This window comes from Talpa occidentalis, unplaced genomic scaffold, assembly GCF_014898055.3.
Source record: "Talpa occidentalis isolate TD23 unplaced genomic scaffold, MPIMG_talOcc4v2.1 talOcc4.13, whole genome shotgun sequence".
In the NCBI taxonomy this organism is placed as follows: domain Eukaryota; kingdom Metazoa; phylum Chordata; class Mammalia; order Eulipotyphla; family Talpidae; genus Talpa; species Talpa occidentalis.
In genome coordinates, this window is record NW_023601322.1 from 67861674 (window position 1) to 67886657 (window position 24984).

Genomic DNA, 24984 nt, shown 5'->3' on the forward strand with positions numbered 1-24984 from the left:
GAGCAGGAGCAGAACAGGCAGACAACTGAAATACACTGCTGAGGGGAGCAGCAGGCGGGACAGGAGAGGTCTTTGCGCCTTGTGGGATTCTTGCCAGCTGGCCGGGATTGAACCAGCACTGCAGAGGCTGTGGACAACTTCACAGCACTGTGCTCAACCTGCTGCGCCACCAGGGAGGCCCAGTTTGCTGTAATTCTTATCTTTGTTTCTTTGCAATATGTCATTTATTTGGCTGCTGTCAAGATTTCTCTTCATCATTAGTTTTCAGTAGTTTGATGATGTTACAGCTAATTGTATTCTGTTTTTGTTTTCATTTTGTATTTATTTTTGTCCATTTTTATTGAGTGGCTCGGAGCTGTGATTGGTGTTTTTTGTTTTTTTTGTTTTAGAAAGTTCTCGTCCATTTTCAAGAATGTCCTATGTTCTCCACTCTTCGGGGTTCCTAATCTGTTAGACTACTTGATAGCATCTCTTAGACCTCACATGCTTTTTCATGGTTTTTTTTGTTGTTGTTTTGTTTTGCTTTTTTTTTTTAAAGATTTATTTATTTATGCATACAATAACTGGGGTGCAAGGCCAGAAATGTGAGTATGTGTGCGTGTGTGTGTGAGAGAGGATTCACCAGAGACAGGGTGGGGAGCAGAACAGGTGGATTGACTGAAATACAGTGCTGAGGGGAGCAGTGGGCGAGACAGGAGAGGTCTGCTGCACCATGTTGGTCACCTTCCTGGCCAGGGATCGGACTCGTGCTACAGTGGCTGTGGATAGCTTCATTGTGCTGTGCCACCAGGGAGGCTCCTGCTTCTTGATTTTACATACTTTGTTTTTCTCTTTGTGTTTCAAGTTTGGTTAATTTTTATTAACCCATTTTCCACTTTTCTTGAATTTTGCTATTCACTTGATTAGAATACTGTAAACTAAATTCTGTGCTTGAGAGTTTCTGCATCATATAGTATTGAATTTCAACCACAATCCATGAGGAGGCCAGTTAAATAATATACTTTGGGGGGACATTTTAACTTTTTCAACTTTATTACGAAGATATTGATAAACACATATCCTTTATTGTACTCTCCAGAGAGGTAAGTTTATTTCTTCTTCACTCTTAGATTGAAAGAGAAACACTCTGGGAAATTGGTTTTAATTGAGGATTCTCCTAGTAGGATCCTTGTTTTGGAATGTCAGTATGTTCTACCTCCTGTTTTGTCTCCTTGTTTTGTGCCCGTGTGGATGCTCAAAAATCTCCAGGATTGAGCAGAAATAGTCAAGGTGAAAGCCAATAGATTGCTTTCTTACCTTCCAGAATTCCTGATTTCATTTGATTTTGAGCCCATGGCAACCTCACCTTAGGTTAACTTAGCAAAATGTTAAAAAAAAAATGAAAAAATCGGGCCTTCCTGGTGTTAAGACGCAACTCCTCCTTCCGAGGAGTTAAGACGCAATCTATGAAACTTGTCATAGCCACTGCAGCATGAGTTCGATCCCCGGCCAGGAAGCTACCCACATGGAGTAGCAGACCTCTCCTGACTTGCCCACTGCTCCCCTCAGCAGTGTGTTTCAGACGATCTGCCTGTTCTGTTCCCCACTCTGTCTGGTGAATCCTCTCACCAGTATGGTGAGAGGTACAGCTCTGGCCAGTACCCCAATTCTTAAATGTATAAATAAATAAATCTTAAAAAAAATAAAAAGAGTTGCAAAGGTATTTATTTACCTTCATTACTCTGACAAGTGAAGTCTTTAACTAACTGACTCAGCATTCTGTAATCTGGATGTAGCATGATTTTTTTTTTTTTAAGATTTATTTTATTTATGCATACAAGAGCTGGGGTGTAGGCCAGAGGTGTGTGTGGGAGGTGCGGGGAGATGAGAAGATTCACCAGAGACAGAGTGGGGAGCAGAACAGGCAGATTGACTGAAATACACTGCTGAGGGGAGCAGTGGGCGAGACAGGAGAAGTCTGCTGGGCCATGTGGATTAGCTTCCACTGCTGATAGTTTCAGTGTTGAGACTTAACCCCTTGCACCACCAGGGAGGCCCTGGATGTAGCATGCTTTTTAAAATCACTTCCTTACTGAGGGATTTTGGTTATTCGTACTTTTTTTTTTTTTTTTTGCTAAAATATTAAGCAATAGATTTTTTGCATGTAGATCTTTGTGTACACATGCAAATAATTTTCATTGCCAGTAGAATGAGGCAAAAAAAAAAAACCAAACATGTTCTTTTCTTTTTTTGGTTAGTGTTCATTATAAGGCATTGAATTTTACAAATTTTATTGAGCTATAACTGACAAAGACAGACTCATTCTTCTTTCCTGTGCTGCTTAACGTGTGGCACAAGGCCACAGTTTATTGTAGGTGACAGTACACACTTGAGAGTGAGTGTGGGCAGATTCTAAATGCTATTAGAGTATGTTTTCACACATCCTCTGAAAATTTCCCACCCAAAGAACATTATCATGAGACTATTGTTGTCTTTGAATAATGTATGTCTAGGTGGAAGTGTACCCAAAAGATATTACCACTGGTTGTGTTTTGGGAAGATGAGCAACATTTTTGATTCATGCTGAGTCAGAAGAAAACGGAAGTCATGTATTAACCTGTGGGACAGTTGAGCACACAGCCTCAGGTATTTCTCAAACAGAACCAAAGTCATCATAAAATTGTTTTCCAGGTGGCATAACTACAAATAAATGAGGAAGTGAACTAGCAGGCTATGAATCCTTAAAAACAGAGTATAGGGAGGGCACTGATTTCCATGTCAAACTAGAAGCTTTTTACAAAGCAGTGACTCTTGTCTAGATGGTATAATCCTGAGTCTTGGAAGTATATTTTCTGCATATCATTTGTCATATGAAAATAATTTCTTCTTAGTTTGCCTTTCCTTGTGCCACATTCTTTTTTTCTTTGTGTTATGAGTTAGAAATGATGCTCTGTTGTACTCAAGAAAGTACATGAGAGAGACAGAGAGATTGAGAGATGGAGACAGGAAGTTGCCCATGTGCCACATTCTTTTTTTTTTTTTTGTTAACATGATTTTTTTTCAAACATTTATTTATTTATGCATACAAGAACTGGGGTGTAGGCCAGAGGTGTGGGGGGTGAGATGATTCACCAGAGACAGAGTGGGGAGCAGAACGGGTGAGTCAGGAGAGGTCTGCTGCACTTGTGGGCTGCTCCCTGACCAGGAATTGAACTCATGCTGCAGAGGCTGCGGACAGCTTCATAGGTTGCATCTTAACGCCTTGCGCCACAAGGAAGGCCCTGCACCACATTCCTTTTTTTTTTTTTTTTTTAAGATTGATTTATTTATTTATACAAGCGCTGGGTACAGTCAGAAGCACTGGAGGGTGAGAGAATTCACCAGAGCCAGAGCGGGGAGCAGAACAGGCAGAAGGACCGAAGTACACTGCTGAGGGGAGCAGCGGGCAGCAGGAGAGGTCTGCGCGCCATGTGGGACCCTCCTCCGGTGGCCGGGGAGCAGCCGGGATCGAACGGGCGCTGCAGAGGCTGCCGGCAGCTTCGCAACCCAGTGCTCAACCACTGCGCCACTGGGGAGGCCCATGCACCACATTCTTAACTAAGTATCCTTTATTTGCCATTTGGCTTTCCATAAACTATAAGGCAAAATCTCTGTGAGACACACTACTTTGAGAAACTATGTGCATAATATTTGTTTATCATTCTCATTTTTACATTATTATGATAGATCCTCTATCTTCACACAGCACCTGAAATTAAAAAAAAAAAAGACAACAGAACGGCATCTGATAATTCAAACACAAATAAGTGATTTTCTAGATTTTGTTTCTTGAGGCCCCTTTCTGTCTCCATATAGTATATCTTCGGCGTTTTTTAAATTGAGGACTAAAACAAATTTTCATAATTTTGTTTGAATTTTGACTAAGTAACTACTCTTGAGATTTGTGAGTTTACTGAGTACTCATTTTTGTTTAAAATTGTCAGGACTGAGGTCTCCCTAGGCTTATAGTAGTTTGGCCAGCTTTTGTGACATCTCTCTGGCCTTAAGCTGACTTAGTCTAATATAGCTACCTCAGGGTGTGTGGCGTTGGAAAAACATGTTTTTGTTGTTGAGTATTCTTGCTTTCTAGTAAATTTATTTTCTGCTCCAGGGATTTAGTATCTGTTCAGATATTTTATTTTTAAAGGCCACATAAGTAATGACTTGACCTCTAATCTTAGCTTTGAAAATTTCCCAGACACTAATAAAGATAATGTCTGATGACCTTTTATTTGAGAATACTACTCACTGGCCAGCAATCAATGCTATTTAAAAATGTGTATTTTGCTGTGAAGATTATTATATCCCTAGCTAAAAGACTTTCTTAGAAAATTATGTGTATAATGACATACTTTGGTGACTCTTGAGCCTAGGTTTATGATACTTTCTACACGGTGATACTGAAATTTAAATACAATTCTTTTCAACACTATATTAAATAACTAGTACGGTCTGAGGAGAATATTCTATAAACCGTAGTTTTATCAGAAATAGTGCCTGTCTCTTGTACTAAATGAGAACACTTTAGTCACAAAGGGTTATGTAGTAATTCTTGTTTTGCATGAAGGTGATCTGTCTTTGCTGTAGATGTGTAAGATTTTTACAAGGATAAAGTTACTGCTGAAGACTAGGATCAGCAGATGAATTATCTAGAATGTCCACATCAGGGTACAGGCTTTATAAATTAGTGGAGTAAAAGAGACACTTACCAGACTGTTAATATTTGTGGCAAGGTATATTCATGAAGAATTGGGAGGAAAGGCAGTTTCTTGCAAGGTGTCTAGGCAAAGGAGGAGTTGTTCTTTTTGATCTGTTTTGTTTGTTTCAGATCTATAATACCAGATCCTCTTTGTAAGAACCTACCTAGACACACTCTTGTTTTTTGAGGTCAGCAGTTTGGCTTTTTGTTAAGAACTTATGTTTAGTTGGTTGTTGCGAAACCTTTAATGTGCAAAGAGAAGAAACAGTCTGCTTAATTGTAATATTTAATTGAAATCTGTCATAGCTAGTCGAACAATCCGAAAATGATTTGAGTAATTGAGGTTTTCCCCTGCTTCCGGTGGAAGGGAAATAATACAGTTCATTTACTTGAGGCTATAAAATAGTTAGTTCTTCCTTCCCCACAGCAAGAATTATGAACATAAAGTCACAAAACTAATTCAGTGTTAATTTTTAAAGTGTCCTCATATTTCCACCCTCATCAGTGGTAAATAATGTGTCTGACTGTAAAATTGAAAAAATCAGAATTTTCCACTTCTGCATTTTGAGCTTTTCAGAGGTATTATAAACCCTGGAAATAATATTAAAAGATACTAGGCCTTATACAGCGCTTTTTTGTGTGTGAGAAACTCATATAAACACTAATGCATTGATCCTAACACAGTGCTTGATTGTGACTTTAAAAGGTCATGAGTTACTGTTATAAAAAAAAAAAAAATTGGAGGAGGAACTCAAATTTATTGTTTTAAAAATATCTAGAGAAAAATTGTCTTAGATAACTAAAAAAATAAAAATTATGGGGGATTTTTAATGTTTGTTAACTTTTCTCTTAGCCTATGATAGATTTTTTCCGCTTGATGTTATTTTACCCTTTTTAAAAAAGATTTATTTTTATGCATACAAGAACTGGGGTGTAGGCCAGAAGTCTGGGGGATGAAAGGATTCACCAGAGACAGAGTGGGGAGCAGAACAGGCAGACTGACTGAAATACACTGCTGAGGGGAGCAGCAGGCAAGAAAGGAGAGGTCTGCTGTGCCATGTGGGTAGCTCCCTGGCTGGGGATTGAACTCGTGTTGCAGTGGTTGGTGATAGCTTGATAGCACTGTGTCTTTAACCCCTGCGCCACCAGGGAGGCCCCTATTTTTCCCTCTTTGATGTAGAATCTACTTGAAATCTGATTCCTTTCTTAATCAAGAAGGCTGAATTTATTGTTATTCTTTTCATTGAAGTGACATTAATTTATAATACTGTATATATTTCATAATACTGTATAATACTGTATACAGTTTCTTGCATCAGCAATTGTGTATTTGAATTTACTTTTAATTAAGTCTTTATTCCTTCTCTGCCAAGAAAACTTAAATCTGTGGTGGTTTCCTGATGAATCACATTAACCTAATGATGGCATTTTGTTTTTCCTGAGTTGGGTGATCATCCTTTTAGTTTTCTTAGTTTAATATTTGTGATTTATAGCTGTTGACGTTAATGAATATAGTGATTATGTGGCTTAATCTTCATTTGTTTTGTTTTGTAGGTTTATTCTGCAATCCAAAGAGGTAATTCACAGCCAACTGTTAGAGAAGCAGAAAATAGCAGAAGAAAAAATTAAAGAATTGGAAGTAAGTTTTGAATGAATATTATAGTATTGGTCAGTTCTTAGGAGAAAAGTAATTACTTCATTTTTTGGTTATTAAATGAAAATGTATGCCTGCCAAAGTCATGTCACATTGTTTTTGTGTTTTTTCCCTAATTGTGTTAGAACTATGAAGAAGTCATATTCGTGGCAGTGCATGAGACCCCCCCCAAAAAAAATAGTCTAGGAACTATAGAGAATTTTGAAGAGGATAGGATGCTGTTATCCTGAAGATATTTTCCTTATTGTCTTTGAGTGAACATATTTATTCTTAAAAAATAATTAAATAAAATAAAAACACTGTTTTTAAACACCACAAATTGTGATTGGATAGTCAGGGATCATAGTAGTTAGAGGATCTGTATGATATGTCTCTTTTGCACATTGTAATTCCTTTAGCATAGGTTTGGCTGTAGACAAGCACTGAGTGGCAAGTCTGAATGATAAACTGCTCCTGTAACTTAGTGAATCTTTGGAAAATTGCAATTTAATTTCCTGTATGTTGAGACCTTTGATGAAGTATCTTCTTGGATTTTAGTGAAAGTTCCATCCTGTATTTTGTGAAAGTTGGACTGGACAAAAAAAAAAAAAAATGGTTGTTATTTCTTGAGGACCAAGATTTCCTGAAATGGGGGTGGATACCATGACTTCATAGGTCACTTTATCTAATTTCTGTGAGGCAGTGGTTCAGAATCTGACTCAGCCTTCTGCTGAATTGTTGAGAACACCCCCTGTAGCCTCCTGGGGATTTTTCAGGAGTACCCACTTGATGTGACTTGGGAGCATGCAGTGTCTGAGGTTACTTAGGCTTATTTTTGTTTGATTACTGATAATTTAAAGAAACCTGATAATAGACTTGTAGCTAAGAAAGATACATTGTAAAAACAAAACAAATAAGCAAACAAAAAAAGTGTTACCTGATTAATAGTAGTCAGGTTGTTATTGTGACCTACTTTGTCATTTTTGTCAGGCCAATCTTAGAGTGAATCCTCTAGTGTTTTCAAACAAAAGTGTCTTGATCTGTCTGAAACTATTTCAGACAGGTAACAAAAAATGAGTTTTGCAACTATAAGTAAACATCTAAAATTATCTGATGAATAAGTAGTAAGATGCAAAATAATATGTATATAATTATCATTTTTGTGAAAACAAACAAAAAACAAGATCTGCATGTGAACATTGAAAATGATATGTAACATAAAATTGTTAACACTGGTTACACTAAGGAAATAAGATAGGAGGAGGGCATGGATTATTTTTTCCATCTAATATCTGTGTTTGATAAATTGTAACATTCATAGTTACAAAATTTACCATGGTAAAGTTGCCACAGATGATGATTTTTTTTTTTTTTTTAGATTTATTTTGTTTATTTATTTATTTATTTATACAAGCACTGGGTACAGTCAGAAGCGCGAGAGAATTCACCAGAGCCAGAGCGGGGAGCAGAGCAGGCAGAAGGACCGAAGTACACTGTTGAGGGGAGCAGCGGGCGGCAGGAGGGGTCTACTCGCCATGTGGGACCCTCCTCTGGTGGCCGGGGAGCAGCCGGGGATCGAACCGGCGCTGCAGAGGCTGCAGGCAGCTTTGCAACCCAGCGCTCAACCGCTGCGCCACCGGGGAGGCCCCACAGATGATGATTTTAGCATATTTTTCAGTTCTGTTGAGTATTAGGAAATTTATTTTTCAAATTTTCCTTTTGTGGAGTTTTATCAAATAGAGTATGCTGGTATCTTTCAGGTAATAAAAGTAGATTAGTTGGTATGCATCTGAAATGCTAATTATAGCTGCAAAAAAAAAAATAGTAGCACTAAACTTTGGCCTCTCCCCTAGAAAGTTATTTTCTCTTTTTTCTTTTTAATGTCTTATTTTCTGTTATTAAAATTATAATAGGTTATGAAAGTTATAGAAGCGTACTCTAAAACAAGAAAAAGTCGAACAGATAATTAAACAATTAAAATATGACCTTTCCCTTTTCTCTGCACATTTGCAAATGTCAAAGATATGCAATTTTTTTTTTATAGAGGCATGTTTATTTATTTATTTGTTTGTTTGTTTTGTTTTGTTTTGTTTGTACATGCACTGGGTACAGTCCGAAGCGTGGGAGGGTGAGAGAATTCACCAGAGCCAGAGCGGGGAGCAGAGCAGGCAGAAGGACCGAAGTACACTGCTGAGGGGAGCAGCGGCAGCGGACGGCAGGAGAGGTCTGCGCGCCATGCGGGACCCTCCTCCGCGGCCGGGGTGCAGCCAGGGATCGAACCGGCGCCGCAGAGGCCGCGGGCAGCTTCGCAACCCAGCGCTCAACTGCTGCGCCACCGGGGAGGCCCATGCAATTTTTTTTAAAGATTTATTTTATTTATGCATACAAGAGCTGGGGTGCAGGCCAGAGGTGTGGGGTGTGGTGGTGAGAGGATTCACCAGAGACAGAGAGGGGAGCAGAATAGGCAGGTTGACTGAAATACACTGCTGAGGGGAGCAGGAGATCGCTTCATAGTGCTCTGACTTTAACCCCTTGTGCCACCAGGGAGGCCCTTCACATCTATAATTTGATGCATTTCATTCCTAACTTCTTTTTATAAACACATTTATCCACATACATTTCTTTTTAAATAAAGAGAAATTATATATACTGTTTTTCACCCTTTGGTAATATAAGAAATATATTCAATTTCTTGTTTTTATTCCTCCTCCCATTACAGGTTTTTTAATTACCCCAACATTCAATTATTGTGTGAGCCCTGTCTCTACATTTAGTACATTTCCCAAATACTACTCTAACCTGTGTTCTTAATATCACCCACTGCACACTCTACTCTTCCCTGAGGCAGTCCTATACTTTCCCCCATCCTACCTTTATAGTTGGTATGCATGTTCCCATACCCACATGTGCACTTATGCAAGGTACATTGTTAATTGTTGTGTTCAAATGTTTTGTGTCTTGATTTTTTTCTACTTATTCACTTTATTGCGATGTGCCACATCACCATCTATAACGATATGTCAGTTTCTCCACCGGCTGTTGTTAGTTCAGTATTTAGGAACATTATTTGGGTGCTGTAAATGCTTATTACTCTATAACTGTTCAGAGGATATGTTTCATTTTGCTCTATATTTTCAGGGATTTTTCAACTCTTTTAAAGGCAGCATTAGTATACCTGCTGACTTCTCTGACTTCCATTGTTGCCGTTGAAAAGTCATCTGTCAGTCTAATTGTTGTTCCTTTGCCTTTTTCTCTCTAGCTGCTTTTAATTTTCTCTTTTTGTCCTGCAAGCTTTGTAGTTCCTCTGGGATATGTTTAGGTGTGATTTTATTGCTTTAATTTATATTTTAAATCCTCCTTGGATTAAGTTGGCTTTCCTGAACCATATTACTTCTTTGTTGTTTTTTCCAGTAATGGCATTTCCTTCAGGAATTTTTTCCCCACCTTTAAACCAGCTCCTGCTACCATTTGCAGTAACATCTGAGTTGGTTTCCACATTTCCAGCTTTCTGCCCTTCCATCCTTTTTATATATTTAAACTAAAATGTGAAATCTGGTGCTGTTATTCCTCATAATCATCATCTTTGTTTTTAGGGTAAAGTTCAAACTTTTTAACAGCCTTCAAGGATGTTTATGAGAAGCCTTGTTTATTTCTCTCATCTTCCTCTTTTCCACTGTCTTCTTTTATTTTATTTATTTATTTATTTTTTAATAGAGGCATGTTTTATTTGTTTGTTTGTTTATACATGCACTGGGTACAGTCAGAAGCACGGGAGGGTGAGAGAATTCACCAGAGCCAGAGAGGGGAGCAGAGCAGGCAGAAGGACCGAAGTACACTGCTGAGGGGAGCAGCGGGCGGCAGGAGAGGTCTGCGCGCCATGTGGGACCCTCCTCTGGTGGCCGGGGAGCAGCCGGGGATCGAACCGGCGCCGCAGAGACTGAGGGCAGCTTCGCAACCCAGCGCTCAACTGCTGCGCCACCGGGGAGGCCCTCCAATATCTTCTTTTATAGCACTGTGTGTGCCAGCCATGCGGAGATACTTTTAGAAGTTGTTATGGTTTATTTGTTTCTACTAGAATTTTGCAAATGTAGTTCCCTCCACTTTTTCCTTAACTAAGCCTTTACCAACTCCATGTATTAATCCTTAAGGTCTTAGTTTAATGCTACTTCTCCTGAGCAGCCTTAATGCATTTAAAAAGGATGGGTTTATTAGGAAAAAAGGGACACCTGCATAGATGTAGGTGGACAGAGAGTTGCTGCTGTTGCTGCCGCTTTTGAAAGAGAAAGTTTTGTTTTGTTTTTTTTTAAAGACTTATTTATTCATGCATACAAGAACCAGGGTACACAGGCCAGATGCACGGAAGGGTGAGAGGATTCACCAGAGACAGAGCGGGGAGCAAAACAGGCAGACTGAGTGAAACACACCACTGAGGGGAGCAGCGGGTGAGACAGGAGAGGTCTGCTGCGCATATGGGATTCTCGTGGGCTGGCCAGGATCGAACCCGCACTGCAGAGGCTGCGGCCAGCTTCACAATGCTGTGCTTGACTGCCTGCGCCACCAGGGGAGGCCCTAAAAGAGAAAGGATTGTTAAAAGAGATACCTACACAGACACAGGCAGACAGTTTTAGGACAAGAACTACATTTAAAATTTTTTTTTTTTTTAAATGGGTCTTCAATTCACATTTTACTTGCATTTATCCTTCCATTACTCATTGATATTAACTGAAACATCTACTATCTCCTCACTTTTGCATTACAAACTTGATATAGTAAACCATTCAATTAGAATCAAAGTGTCATCTAGGGAGAGGAAGCAAACCCCCAACTAAGAGCAAAGGAATCCACTTCCAAGATGGACCTGCAACCTAGGAAGTAGAAGAGGCTGGAAATGAAAACCGCCTAAGTTACCAAGTCTCAAATGGTCAGTGGCTTTTCCCAAATGGATCCAGAGATGCTCTCCTCAAACAATGTAAAACAATTTTTTTAATTAAAATAACATTGGTTTAGGGCTCCCAGGTGGCACAGGGGTTAAAGTCTCAGCACTATCAAACTATCATCAGCCACACTGCAGCATGAATTTGATCTCCAGCCAGGGAGCTAACCCACATGGCACCGCAGACCTCTCCTGTCTCTCCTGCTGCTCCCCTCAGCAGTAGATCTGCCTGTTCTGCTTCCTACTCTGTCTCTGGTGAATCCTCTCACCTCTCTGCACCTCTGGCCTAGACCCCAGTTCTTGTATGCATAAATAAATACATCTTAAAAAAAAATTTTTGCCAAATTTCTATACAGTTTTTTCCATAATGGTTGCTCCAATTTATATTCCCACCAACAATGTGCCATGGGGTCCCCTTTCTACATTCTTGTTAACGCTTGTTGTTTCTTGTCTTTTTGATAATGGCCATCCTTGCAGGTATGATGTGATATCCCATTGTTTTGATCTGCATTTCCCTAGTAATAACAGATAATGAACATCTCTTTATATGCCTATTAGCTGTCTGTATATCATCTTTCAAAAAGTGTTCACAACCTCTCCCCACATTTTAATTTGTGTTGTTTTGTTGTTGTTGAATTATTTTAGTATTTTTGGATTCCTCAGTGTTACATTAGGTGATTTTTTTTTTCCCTGCTTAATTATTTTAGTTTCATAGCACAATATGGGAATTTGGGAATATAAACTATTACCAGTTGAAGTCTTCATAAATATGGATCTTACTACTTTGGAAGCTTGATATAGATTCAGAACTCTAATTAGTTTTTCCAGCATTCCCAGTGGTTCCTCCTTTCAAATCTACAATGTCTTCTTCTGACCCTTGTATTTCTTGACAGTCCAGTTGTTTCACCTTAATCCTATGTAATTGTCATAATCATTAATTTCTATCTTTACATACCATAAAATTAAGTTGGGGAGGCACAATTTATACATAACTCTGTAGATAAAGGACAAGCTACTTTCGTTTAGTAATTTTTATCTATGAAGCTGTAAGGTTATTTTTGGTATAGATCTTAGGATCAGTTTCTGATCAGGACTGGTAACTCACTTAGTGGATTTCTTCACTGTATATGCTTCTTCACTCCCTACCAATAGTCTGCGTAAATGTCATGGTGGACAAACCTGTTCCCCGACACAGATGCTGGTCTGAACCAGGTTCTCTAACCTGAGAGCCCATCTCCATGGGTATTTCCTAGACTGCCTTTTACCCTGCCTTTTTCTTAGTGTTTCTTTGTATTTGTCCACTCCAGATTCACCACCCGACTTTTCTTTGAACACGAAAGGTAACCTGAATTTGTTTTAACTTCTGATAACTCTGTTGTGCTGCGCCCACAACCTGGTGGCCTTTCTTATCTGTTGACCCATTCCTTTTGTGGTCCTGAGGTGAGGGTACCCTTGCAAGGGAGTTATATTACTTACTAGAAGGATAAAGACAAGTGCTCTCTTAATATTGGAAAGATAGCCTGAATTGCCTTTTTTCTCCTTAAAATTCCAGATTTACATTAAAAAAATATTTTGAACAGCTTTATTGAGGGATAAGGAGAGCCAAGCCCCTCTTCTCTGAATTCTCAGCAGCGTCAGCATCAGGGCATCTGGGCATCGTGTAGCCCATGAGCCATATTTATACTTTAATACTCCTAGGTTGGGTTGTTCTTCAGACCACAATCACTTTGTTGGAATTGATTAGGAAATATTTTCAGAGCAGATTGGCTATATGATAGTGTTACGTAGTTTTGTTTTTTTTTAAAGATTTATTTATTTACGCATACAAGAACTGGGGTACAGGCTAGAGATGCGGGGGGTGAGAGGATTCACCAGAGACAGAGTGGTGAACAGAACAGGCAGATTGACCGAAGCACACTGTTGAGGGGAGCAGCGGGCGAGACAGGAGAGGTCTGCTGTGCCATGTGGGTTGCTCCCTGGCTGGCTCAGGTTGGGAGGGTTGGCGGGGGCTGGTTTGGGGGTGGGAACCAAGTGGGACCCTCCTCAGGTGGCCGGGGAGCAGCCAGGGATCGGGGATCGAAGCGGTGCTGTAGAGGCGCTGCAGAGGCTGCGGGCAGCGGGCAGCTTCGCAACCCAGCGCTCAACTGCTGCGCCACCGGGGAGGCCCCTATCTTACGACTTTTTAAAGAAGATAGCCGAATGTGTAATACATAAAAAATATAGCTTATGTTGATATTAAAAAGTACAAAAGTTTATTTTTTAAAATTAATTGTTTGGGATTTGGAGTTAAGACTTTTGAGTCTCATCTGTCTCTGTAAAAATAATTTTTGAAATGTACAGCATTGCTACAAGGAGAAAAATAGTAGACTTTGAGAAAATGCACTTTTCATGAAAGTTCAATTAAAACATACTGAGACATTGCGGAGATGTCTCCTAAAGAGTGAATAACTCATTCTGTGTTTCTGCTTGCTTTTTTGGTGTAGAGAGGAAATGGTTACTTAAGGACTTCTTTTGTAGTTGGGAAACAGCTTCAGCATTCAGATGAAGTGATACAGCTCAGTTTCTTTTCTTTTTTTTTTTTTTTTGATTTTTTTTTTTTAAATTTTTTTTTATAGAGGCATGTTTTATTTATTTATTTGTTTGTTTGTTTATTTGTTTATACATGCACTGGGTACAGTCAGAAGCGCGGGAGGGTGAGAGAATTCACCAGAGCCAGAGCAGGGAGCAGAGCAGGCAGAAGGACCGAAGTACACTGCTGAGGGGAGCAGCGGGCGGCAGGAGAGGTCTGCGCGCCATGCGGGACCCTCCTCCAGTGGCCGGGGAGCAGCCGGGGATGGAACCGGCGCCGCAGAGGCCGCAGGCAGCTTCGCAACCCAGCGCTCAACCACTGCACCACTGGGGAGGCCCACAGCTCAGTTTCTAATCGCTTGTCATCCAATCCCAATTTCAGATATTTAAACCCTTGAAAGAACTGTAAAGCTTTCTGTGATGCATAGATACATTTTGACCACCATTCTCTAATGGGTCTCTCCCTTGTTGCAGGTGGGCCACGCAGTGATTGCTTCAGGCTCATCTACCTTCAGTCTAAAGTACCCACTGTATTCTAGCATATGCATATCCTGGCTGGCCACTTCCCTTCCCCTGTCTGTGACATGGTATCACCCCTTCTACCAACCCTGATTAGCTCAGCAATGAGGAATTAGAAAAGGAAACCCTGGACATTCTGACCTGCTTAGTGCCACTTCTGACGCAGAATGTTACAATCCCAGGGTTGTGAAATAACTCTGTAACTCACGCTATAAGTAAACTCTAAGCCACTCTATGACATAAAGTCCTGATTCTTCCACAAAACTGGCAATTTTGTTCACACAGTGGTTCCTGAAACGTGTAGGAAGAATAGTCGTGAGAGAACTGGATAGGAGGTGCCTATGACACTGAGCAGTTGGCTGAGTTCTGAGACTCTGATGAGAAAATGTTTTGGAGGAGTTCCCATGATTGAGGAGATTTTACTCTGCCTATTGAGGATCATTTTTTCCATAGCATGGGTGGTAACTGGTAGGCACTTGGATGGGTGTACAGTTTTTGCCCTAACCAGTGCATTTTACGGCTGGTACTGTTGTGCTTCTGATGGGAGCCCCTTTTTAGAGGTGATGTGGAGTGGACACTACTGTATGATAAACAGTGATTTGTGTCTTTCAATGAAGACAGAGGACAGGTGAGAGCAGAACCAGTGATGGACTGTTTTTTATACACTCAGCAAGAATTTCACCCAATGGTTTATCTGGTTGCATAGCTCAAAGTTTAGAACCCATTAAACAATTAGTCATGTATTTATTTTGTAGTGAAATAGAGTTTTAACGGAAACATGTATTAAAGTATGCAAAACTTAATAATTTATAGCAGATACCTGTAACATTCAGGAAAACAATATTGACAATACACTAGAAGCCTCTCCTTATTTCCCTCTTCCAAATTACATACCACCCCAGTACTTCCATCCTGCTCTTATCTTTTGTGATAATTTCCTTCTAAATGTATAGTTTTACTATCTATGTATATATCCCCAAAGTATAATTTAATCTTGGCTGTTTTTGAACTTGATATAAACAATATCGTGTGTGTGTGTATTTTCCTTGCTACTTTTGCTCAATATTTTTAAAAAATGTATTTTATTTTATTTTGTGTAAAAGGATGTAGGGTATAGGCCAGAGGTGTGGGGTTGAGAGGATTCACCAAAGAGAGAGTGGGGAGCAGAAGAGGCAGATCTACTGAAATACACTGCTGAGGGGGAGTAGCAGGCAAGGCAGGAGAGTTCTGCTGCACCTGTGGGTTATCTCCTCGGCCAGCATCGAATTCAAGCTGTAGTGGTGATAGTGCTGAGACTTAACTCCTGGGCCACCAGGGAAGCCCCCATTTTTTTTGCTCAATATTTTGTTTTGAAGTATATTCATTTTGCTACCTGAGATTGCTATTTGTTCATTTTCATTGCTAAATGCTATTCCTTTATATAGTTGTACCATAAGGTACCTTTCTAGACAGTCCATTTTTGTCCTTAACAAGTCAAGATGTTCTTAATAGAGTATTTGTATAATTTCTCTCTTAATCTTTTGCTTAGGAGAACTGTTTCTCAGAAACATCCTCCACTTCAACCCAGGAGAGTTTGAGTCCTGGAGAGAAGTATAAAATATCTAATCTAAAAATAAGCTTGATGATTTCCCACATTCAATAGTAGCTACATAGCCAGACACCTCTGAGTCTTCTAAAACATTAAAAAGAAAAATAATTGCAAGGAGTAAATTAATCTCTTTCCCATATTGTTTTCACTTACGGAGTTGTGCATGAAGTGATTTATTTTCCCAACATTAGGATTTCAGATATGAATACTTATCTAGAATTCATTTGCATTCTCAACATTTATAAAAAGAGCATTTTAAAATAGTTTTTAATTATTTAAAACAAGTCTAAAAGAAAGATTGTTGGAAACTCTGGAGTTTCTAGTGTATTGTCTCTCTTCTCTGTGCTCATGTGTCTTAGAGCTGCTGAATCCTCCTCTCTGACTTTCAGAGAAGAGTTGGTATGAGCCTGAAAAAGCCCATATATGCTCTTTATTTGGTTGGGTATTCTTTATTGATTGTTACCAGTACCTTGGTCAGGGTATCTGCTAATGTTTGCCCAAATGTAAACTATCTGTGACAGATTTCATTTCCTCCGTGGACGTTTTTCATGTCTGGTGTGAACTTAGATGTAAACAGTTCAAAAAGATATGTTCTTTTAGTTAGATGGCCTTTGTTACTTCAAAATACATATTTCAGTTATTTTACACACTTAGTCCTTTGATTTGATCTGTTCATTGGTGCATATCTTTATTTTGTGATCGATCTAAAAGAAAAATTTGCATTCCATCTAGCCCAGAGTTCAAGTTTTTGCATTTCAATTCAGTTATTTTTTTCCTAGGATACATTCCCAGGGTGCCTGGATTCCCCTCCTCAGTGTATTCGTACCCACATGGACTGTCCTTTTGAATGCTTCCCAGGGTTATTGACCCCAGCTTTTGCTGTTATCTGCTTTATGATTTATACTTTCCTTTCTCTCTTGCCATAAATATTTATCTTTTGCCTCCTCTCTCCCATGCAAGAGAGTTCTCCAGTCATTTCTAGGCGGTCTAAAAAATGATATCTTTTGATGAATTGGATTTTGATTTCTTTCCTGTTGTTGAATGTCTCCCTGCTCTAACAACTAGTTGGTGAGGGTTCTAATATACTAGTCAGGATACTTTTCTTTGCCCCAGAAGCTTGATTCTGATGAGTCCTCTCATCATAGAAACTGGCCAGAAGAAGTGAGTTGTCAAGTACTCAATGTGGGCAAGGCTACACCTGTGTTAATGAGCACACTGTGCATGTGAGTTCAAAAGAACAAGATCCCAGCTTATACTTAAGCCACAAATGCAGGTCTCCGAGTCTACTGGTTTTAATAGCAGAGCATTCATTACCTTAAATTCCTAATTCAAATACTTTAGGTAGACTTAGGAATTCTGGAGTCCAGCCTTTGCTTGTACTGTAAGCTGTGTCCTCATCTGTAAAATGAGAGGGTTGGATTAGAAGATACCTAGAGTCACTTCTAGTAAGTTTATTGCTATTACTTTGTCTTTTTTGAATTACCACATTAGGAGCAAAAAGCTTCCTTGAAACAAAAAGATGGTAGGAGGCCAAATAAAATAGAATACCAGTTTCCTTTCATGCCCAGATCATTACTTTAGTTTAAAAAGTTAATTGTAATCCTATTTTTTTTTAAGATTTATTTTATTTATTTATGCATAAAGATCTGGGGTATAGGCCAGAGGTTTGGGAGTGAGAGGATTCGCCAGAGACAGAATGGGGAGCAGAACAGGCAGACTGACTGAAATACACTGCTGAGGGGAGCAGCGGACAAGACAGAAGAGGTCTGCTCGCCATGTGGGTCACCTCCCTGGTTGAGTATTGAACTCATGCTGCAGAGGCTGCTGATAGCTTGATAGTGCTGAAACTTAGCCCCTCCCTTCCAGGGAGGCCCTGGAATCCTGTTTTTGAAGCTAAAATAAAACTGGTTGTCTCTCTACAGCAAAAGTATAATACAAGGTGTTGGCATCTTCTTTGATATCTTTGCAGTAGTCACTTAAGACTTTGAAGTCACAGAGATGTGTGTGTGATGGCTTAAAGTAGTTTATATTAAGCATCATGTGTTTTAGAGATAACTCCACACTAAAATAATAGTGCTTTATCCTGCATTGTCTTTTAAAAAACGTGATAACCTACGATAAGTGGCAGAAAATGCGGATAAATAATTTCATGTACAGGGATACTTTCATAAATGGCATCTTGTTAAATTTCATAAAATATATTTTTTATGAATTTCAGTTAATTTGTGGGTATAGATAGTTACACTACTTAGGACATTACCCTGTTTTACCATTTTATTGATTTTTTTCAAAGAATTTTCACTATGGTATTTCATTTATTAATAGTATGTATGGGGTGATGCTGTCTTGAGAATTATGATTTATTAGAGGAGCTTCTCTGACCTCCCTTTGTTTTCTTTTAAACAAATCTCTTACCTACCTCTAGCCCAGTAAAAATATTTGAATTTCATCACAATTCATGAAGCCATTCTTTTGGGTACATAATTCTCCTATGAGGCAAACTTCCAAAATGGTCACAGATGCATGGTACTCCTAGCTTTTTTGTAAAGCAATTTAGTTCATTTTACTCTGCTTTTGTTTTTAAGAAAACACATGTGAGGGTGGAACAGGTCAGGAAGCATTATCGGTTTCCACTGGTCTTTTATACGTACTCTGTTTTTCTATGAGACTCTAAAGGCTCAAACTGTGTGTGATGCTATAAAGACATGGAAAATGATTCTTTCTTCGGGTTGGAGGAAGTGATGACTAGTGTGTTTTTTGCTGGTAGTATCTGATAATCCCCCCCCTCCCTTTAGCTATTCTAGGCATGTTTAGTTGTCAGGCGTTGTCGAATTAAATTGCTAAAAATAACAAATAAGGGGGAGGCTGTTCTAAGGCCAGCTCTTGCCACTGTCTGTAATCTGTTTAATTTAGTTCCTAGGGAGAAAGGGCAAAAGGAACATGGTGCCATTCTCATTGAATGGATTTTTTGTTTAAAATGCTGACAAGAACATTGTTTGAGCTCTCTCTTTCCCCAGACCCCATAGGGCTCACGTACCCACTTCCACTTACAAGTGTAGAGCCAGGGCCTGGGGGCTCAAAGAGCATGCTCCCACCAGTGGTTGTGTTAAAGACTAGCTAGGCCATTGTGGTCTTTTGCTGTCTTTTAATGTGGCCTTCGACAGTGGAAATGTGCGGTTAGCCTGTGAGAGAGGGTGGAAGGGAAAGGGTGATGGTTAGAAATGGGGGAGTTAGTATGCGAATAAATAAATCTTTCTATCTAGTGCTCCTCTAACTTCAGAGTGAGTCAGGTTGTTTGATAAAAGTAAGAATGCATGTGACGTTAATACACCTGTTTTCTTTTTTTTACCCACCAACATTGCCAGCATAAAGGTCTACTTGGTCCTTGGCCTCTGTGTGCCTTAACTTCTAATAATAGAAATAAATTGGAGATAGCAATCTAGAATTTGTTTGCAAAGCTGTCTGGCATCACTGGAGGAATGACTTAAATGCCTCCCCCCTCCCCCCCTTGCTATGTATTCACCAATAGTGGAGTCTGTGAAACTAGGAGTAAATTCTCAATCATATTTCTGGTGTCCTATATGTTCACTCACTTGAGGGCTTACTCATTTTTAAATTCTAAATTGCTTATTGATTTTTTATCAGAAGTCCTATCTAAAATCATTTCCTTTGGGCAACTTTTTTTGTCTTATCCTGATCACTTTTGCACCAAAGTGGGAAAAAAAAAATGGATTGCTTTTATATATTAGAGATTATTGGGGGAAATGTCTTGGGAAAAACTGTATTAATGAATATCCTGGTGTTCATTTAAAATGTTGGGATCTGAGCACTTGGACACTGCTTGCTTGGAAATCCTTGCTTTCAGACATTTCTTAAATCACCAACCTGGTTTGTTCCATTTTAATGAAATACTAAATTAATTTTAGTGCACTGAAAGGCCTCAAGTATAAATTTAGGGCACAGTTTCTAAGACTATCCTTACTCTATAGATGATAATGTCTTGTGATTCATGTGGAATGACCTGCATGGCCACACTTTAAATGTTTGTAAGTAGCAAAAGACAGATTTCATTTGTGCTCAAGTACAATCTAGAAATTTGTAAAGAAAAACATCACTTTCCACCCAGAGCCTGAATTTTTTTTTGGAGTTGAAATTCAAAGCCTTTTTTAATGTAGACTCTGTCTCCCTTCTCTCTGAGAGAAGCAGGAGAGAGAAACAGAAGATTGGTGGTGATGGAAGGCATAAGTCTTAAACTGGATCAGGTTTTGAACTGAAATGGAAAATGCCTGTTGCTTAAATCTGTAAGCGTTGATGTATCAGCATCATAGACTGAACTTCATCATGTATAATTGATTTTCCTCTCTTTGGAAGGACTAAGCAATTCCACAGTTTACTACATAAGGCTGTCGCCAATAATAATTGTTATTTAGATAGACCAGACGAATGCATGAATGTATGCATAAAGCTGGGTGTGTTGATTATGCAGATTACTTTGGGGTTATTTCTAACTATGGAGGCTTTTCCTTCTTTTAATTGTACACATTAAGGAATCTTCATCCTGTTGCATTTACTATCTGCCACATGCTAATATAGGCAATGAGCTAATTTGAGCAAAATTAGCAAAAGCCCTCATGGTGTGGAGTTTATAGTCTGGAGAACGGGAGCAAGAGCTTTAAGAAATAATATAATTGACAAATACTAAAGAGAAAACACAGGCTACAGGGATAGAGGATAATGGGAATGATGACAGGGGAAGTTTGTTTGAGAAGATGATACTTGAGCAGAGGCCTGAAGGAAATGAGGGTACAAGGTGTGTGTATCTGGGAGAAGAGAGTTCTAGCTTCAGTTTTATACTGGGACAGCCAGTATAAAAAACCGCAGAGTGAGAGCATAATGGATAAATTGGGAGAATGGCAAGAGGCCACTGCAGTTGAGAGAGCAAGGTAGAGAATAGTAGGAGGTAGTATCCGACAGATATCAGGGAATAAGATTATAGAGGGCCTCCTAGTCATGGTAAGGATTTTGGATTATCTTCTGAAATTTGGGACTTTTTGGAGGGCTTCAAACAGGAATAACTTGATCTGATTCACATTTTATTTTTTTTAAAACAACTCTTTTTTTTTTTAATTGTTCTTTTTTTTTTTTAAGATTTATCTATTTATTTATACAAGCACTGGGTACAGTCAGAAGCGCGGGAGGGTGAGAGGATTCACCAGAGCCAGAGCGGGGAGCAGAGCAGGCAGAAGGACCGAAGGACACTGCTGAGGGGAGCAGCGGGCGGCAGGAGAGGTCTGCGCGCCATGTGGGACCCTCCTCCGGTGGCCGGGGAGCAGCCGGGGATCGAACCGGCGCTGCAGAGGCCGTGGGCAGCTTCGCAACCCAGCGCTCAACCGCTGCGCCACCGGGGAGGCCCCTGATTCACATTTTAAAAGAAAGAGTCTGGTTGCTTTGTTAATAGATTATAAATCTGTTAGGATGTTGTTGCATTATGTGAATAAGAGATTGATGGCAATTTAGAGCAGAGCAATGACAGTGAAGACAATCAGACTCGATATATCATTGTAAGGTAAAACCAAGGTGACTGGGTTTAGGGATGATAGAGAGGACTTAAAGTTTTGGACATGCAGTTAAGGAATCATATATATATATATATATATATATATATGTATATCACATATATATTTATATATATCACTCAGTTTCCTGCTGGAGCAATCTGGAATGGATTTGTGAGAGAGGGGCATTTCATCTGGGCCTTAAAGGTCAGTTTAGAATGATGTTAGGTTGGGTGGAACAGAGGAGAGAGCATTTCAAATCAAAGAAATAGTGTGGACAAAAATCTGGAAGTGGAGTGGTGCAGTGGAGAGCTGGAGTGAGAAGTGGGACTGAAAGGACTAAGGGAAAGAAGTCAGGGCTAAATGAATGAAATCAGAGTTGTCTCTTACTCACTCTGTGTAAGTACTGCTTGTTCTGGGCAGGTAGCTATTCCTGGTGCCAAGGCTATTCATTCAGTGTGGTTTCCAGTGGCACTTCATGTGTACTGGGCTCCACTGAGATTCTATATGTTTGTGGGTACAACTGTGGTGTTGAGGACGCATGAGTTCATGTTTTCTGGTCAGTTGTCCATGGTGTCTCCAGAGTACTGAGTGAAAACCCACACGGGCAAGCTCTTGCTGAGAAGGGGTCAGGCTGAAGAGATTGGAACAACTCTCCCCACGGTGAGAGGATTGTCCAGGCCTTTCCTTGAGTTGGGCAGGCCTGCTGTGCTGCGGAAAGCAGGTTTGTAGGGTTGGCAGCGAGTAGAGGTTGACAAAGTTAGACTAACACTGAGTGCTGTCTGCGGGAACATATTGTAGCAGTGATTGAACGCAGCTCATTGAGGGCACGGGAGCTAAAAAACCCTGCAGGCCATTTATTTATGGCAATTTGAGTAAGATTTAAGAGTCGTGGATACTTAGATGGGTGAAAACAAACATGCCTACTAGTTTTGAAGGATAAAAGTTGCCTTATGGAAAAAAATAAATCTGTAAAAATAAATTTTATAAAAGCTCTCCCCCAATCCCCCCGCCCATGGTGGCGCAAGGGGTTAAGTCACAGCACTATGAAGCTATCCGCAGCCACTGCAGCACGAGTTTGATCCCTGGCCAGGGAGCTAGTCCACACGGTGCAGGAGACCTCTCCTGACTCACCTGCTGCTCCCCTCAGCAGTGTATTTCAGTCATTCCACCTGTACTGTTCCCCACTCTGTCTTTGGTGAATCCTTTCATCCCCCCACATCTCTGGCCTGTACCCCAGTTTTTGTATGCATAAATAAATAAATCTTTTTTTTTAAAAGTTGCCTAATGGGATTTTATTACTAGTACCTTCACTATTGTCTGTGCACCCTCACATATGTACAGAGTGTGCACTTTCCTATCCTCTTTCACTGTTCTTGTAGTAAGGAAAGCCTCTTTTAGATTATTTTCTAGTTCCTCTTGAAGATTCTTAGCAAGTAATAGGTACTGTTCTTTTTGCTTACTATGCATAATATAATGCTTTGGCACAATAATTAAGAATATGAACTTGGAATCAGATGAATATGAATTTGAATTCTGAATTTGCCACATACTACCTACTGCCTTGGTTAAGTTACTTAGTGATCCTAAGCCTAAATATGCTTCTGTGAAAAATGGCAACAAAAACATCCCTGGTGGCTCAAGGGTTTAGGACACAACCTATGAAGCTCTCCGCAGCCACTGCAACACAAGTTCAATCCCCGGCCAGGGAGCTACCCACATGGCACAGCAGACCTCTCCTTACTCACCCGCTGCTCCCCTCAGCAGTGTATTTCAGTCAGTCTGCTTGTTCTGTTCCCCACTCTGTCTCTGGTGAATCTTCTCACCCTCTGCGCCTCTGGCCTGTACCCCAGTTCTTGTATGCATGAATAAATAAATCTTAAAACATCATTAATGGCAAGAAACCATAAAGAATCCCTTTTATCTCCACCTAAGTATCCAGTTGAAAGGCAGGCAGATATAAAGTCTTTGCATATTTTACCTTTATTACTGATAAAGATTAACTTGAAAGATGTAGCTTAGGTGTGCAACAACAATAATGGTTTCTAAAACTGATTCACCCAGCAAATCTGGAAGTGTGGAAGGACCACAGGTGTCTGCAGAGTCAGGCAGAACCTCTCTGTGAAGATTATGAGGAAAATGTATACCCTTTGCAAGGAGGCAGATCCTGGCAGAGTGGAAAGGGAAGGACCATAGTCCTTTTTCCAAACATGCCAATCTGAAAAACCAGTGGTCTTCCTAAGAGTAGATTGGAAGAGTAGATTGGCTAACAAAAACTGGAGGTGAGGAAGAGAAACATTTTTCTCCCTTGCTAAAAGTACCCACCTTGTGACATAGTATGTGCTAATCACTTGATGCTGTGACTGGGCCACAGTAGATACTAAGTAAATAAGGGATTTTGTTTGCATATAGTGGATGCTCAGTAGCTCTTTACTAGTTGAGCATACTACCACCAAATGCTTATGAGGTAAAGTTTTGTTTTGTTTAATTTGGGAAAAAAATCAAAGATATAGATGTTCAAAGCTAATTTAAAAAATAACAGCAGTTACTACCCAGAGATAGTGTATGTTAGCATTTTGTAATATTTGCTTTAAAGTTTTTAGAAAAAAATAGTAATGAAATTGAAATCCCCTCACCTCAACCTCATTGCCATTCATCTGAAGAAACTACTACCAGGCATTTGGTGTATCTTTCCGTTACATGTTCCACAGCATCTTGTATTCATTCAACAGAAATCATATTGTTCATATCTTTGAACAACTTTTTTTTTTCTTCATTCAATTGTAGGTATTTGAGCTCCATCCACAGTAATAAATATATGTAGTACACTCATTTTAATTGCTACCTGGTATTCCATAAAAACATATAACCTGGTACATTTTATTCAAAGGACCCACTGATGAGAGCCTCAGTGTACATGTGCTGTGTAGGTGTGACCAAAAGACACTACTACGTGTCAGTGTCACCATTTGGAGCGCAAGTGCATGGACTCAAGGCTGCAGGTGCCAGCAGGGTAGTGATAGCTGCTACTTTTGTTTTCTAAGCCCTGGATTCTGTGGGGAAGCCATGTCATAATCAAAATCAGTCAGGAAAGAGGAACTCAGGATTGCAGATTCTAGATTCCAGCCACTCCATCTGAAAGGGGGATTCCTATTTGTGGTTGGATACTCCCAATAGCCAGACCTTCTAATATTAGTGGTTCTTTTCTTAGAAAATGATACCCCTCCTCCCCCAGCATCAACTCTGAGTAAAGAGAATGAAAGTGATTTCTCAGTGGCCTGGCATCTGGAAATTGAAGGAAGGGCAAAATGAAAACCACCCCTTGAATCATGTTTGCAAAGAGCCGTATGCCAAGTGCTCTTTTATTACTCCTATGTCATTATAAATTTAATTGGTGTTATGTCAGCTACTTAGATCAGAGCTAATAGCATATTAAACTCCATTCTGTTTGTACCAGTTCCATGGTAACTT

At 39.7% G+C, this 24984-nt stretch overlaps 1 protein-coding gene across 5 annotated transcripts in view; it reads left to right on the forward strand.

Annotated features, from left to right (window-relative positions):
• Positions 1–24984, forward strand: part of PFDN1 (prefoldin subunit 1) — a 69226-nt gene that overhangs the window by 29857 nt on the left and 14385 nt on the right. For 2 of the 5 annotated variants that reach the window (XM_054694322.1, XM_054694321.1), the window contains exons 4-5: positions 6272–6356; positions 14326–16216. In XM_054694322.1, the coding sequence (XP_054550297.1) occupies positions 6272–6356; positions 14326–14463 (223 nt within the window). In that variant the 3' untranslated portion in view covers positions 14464–16216. Of the gene's footprint in view, positions 1–6271; positions 6357–12590; positions 12624–14325; positions 16217–24984 lie in introns of those variants that run through there. The other 3 variants (XM_054694323.1, XM_054694324.1, XM_054694325.1) reach the window with 2 other exon arrangements.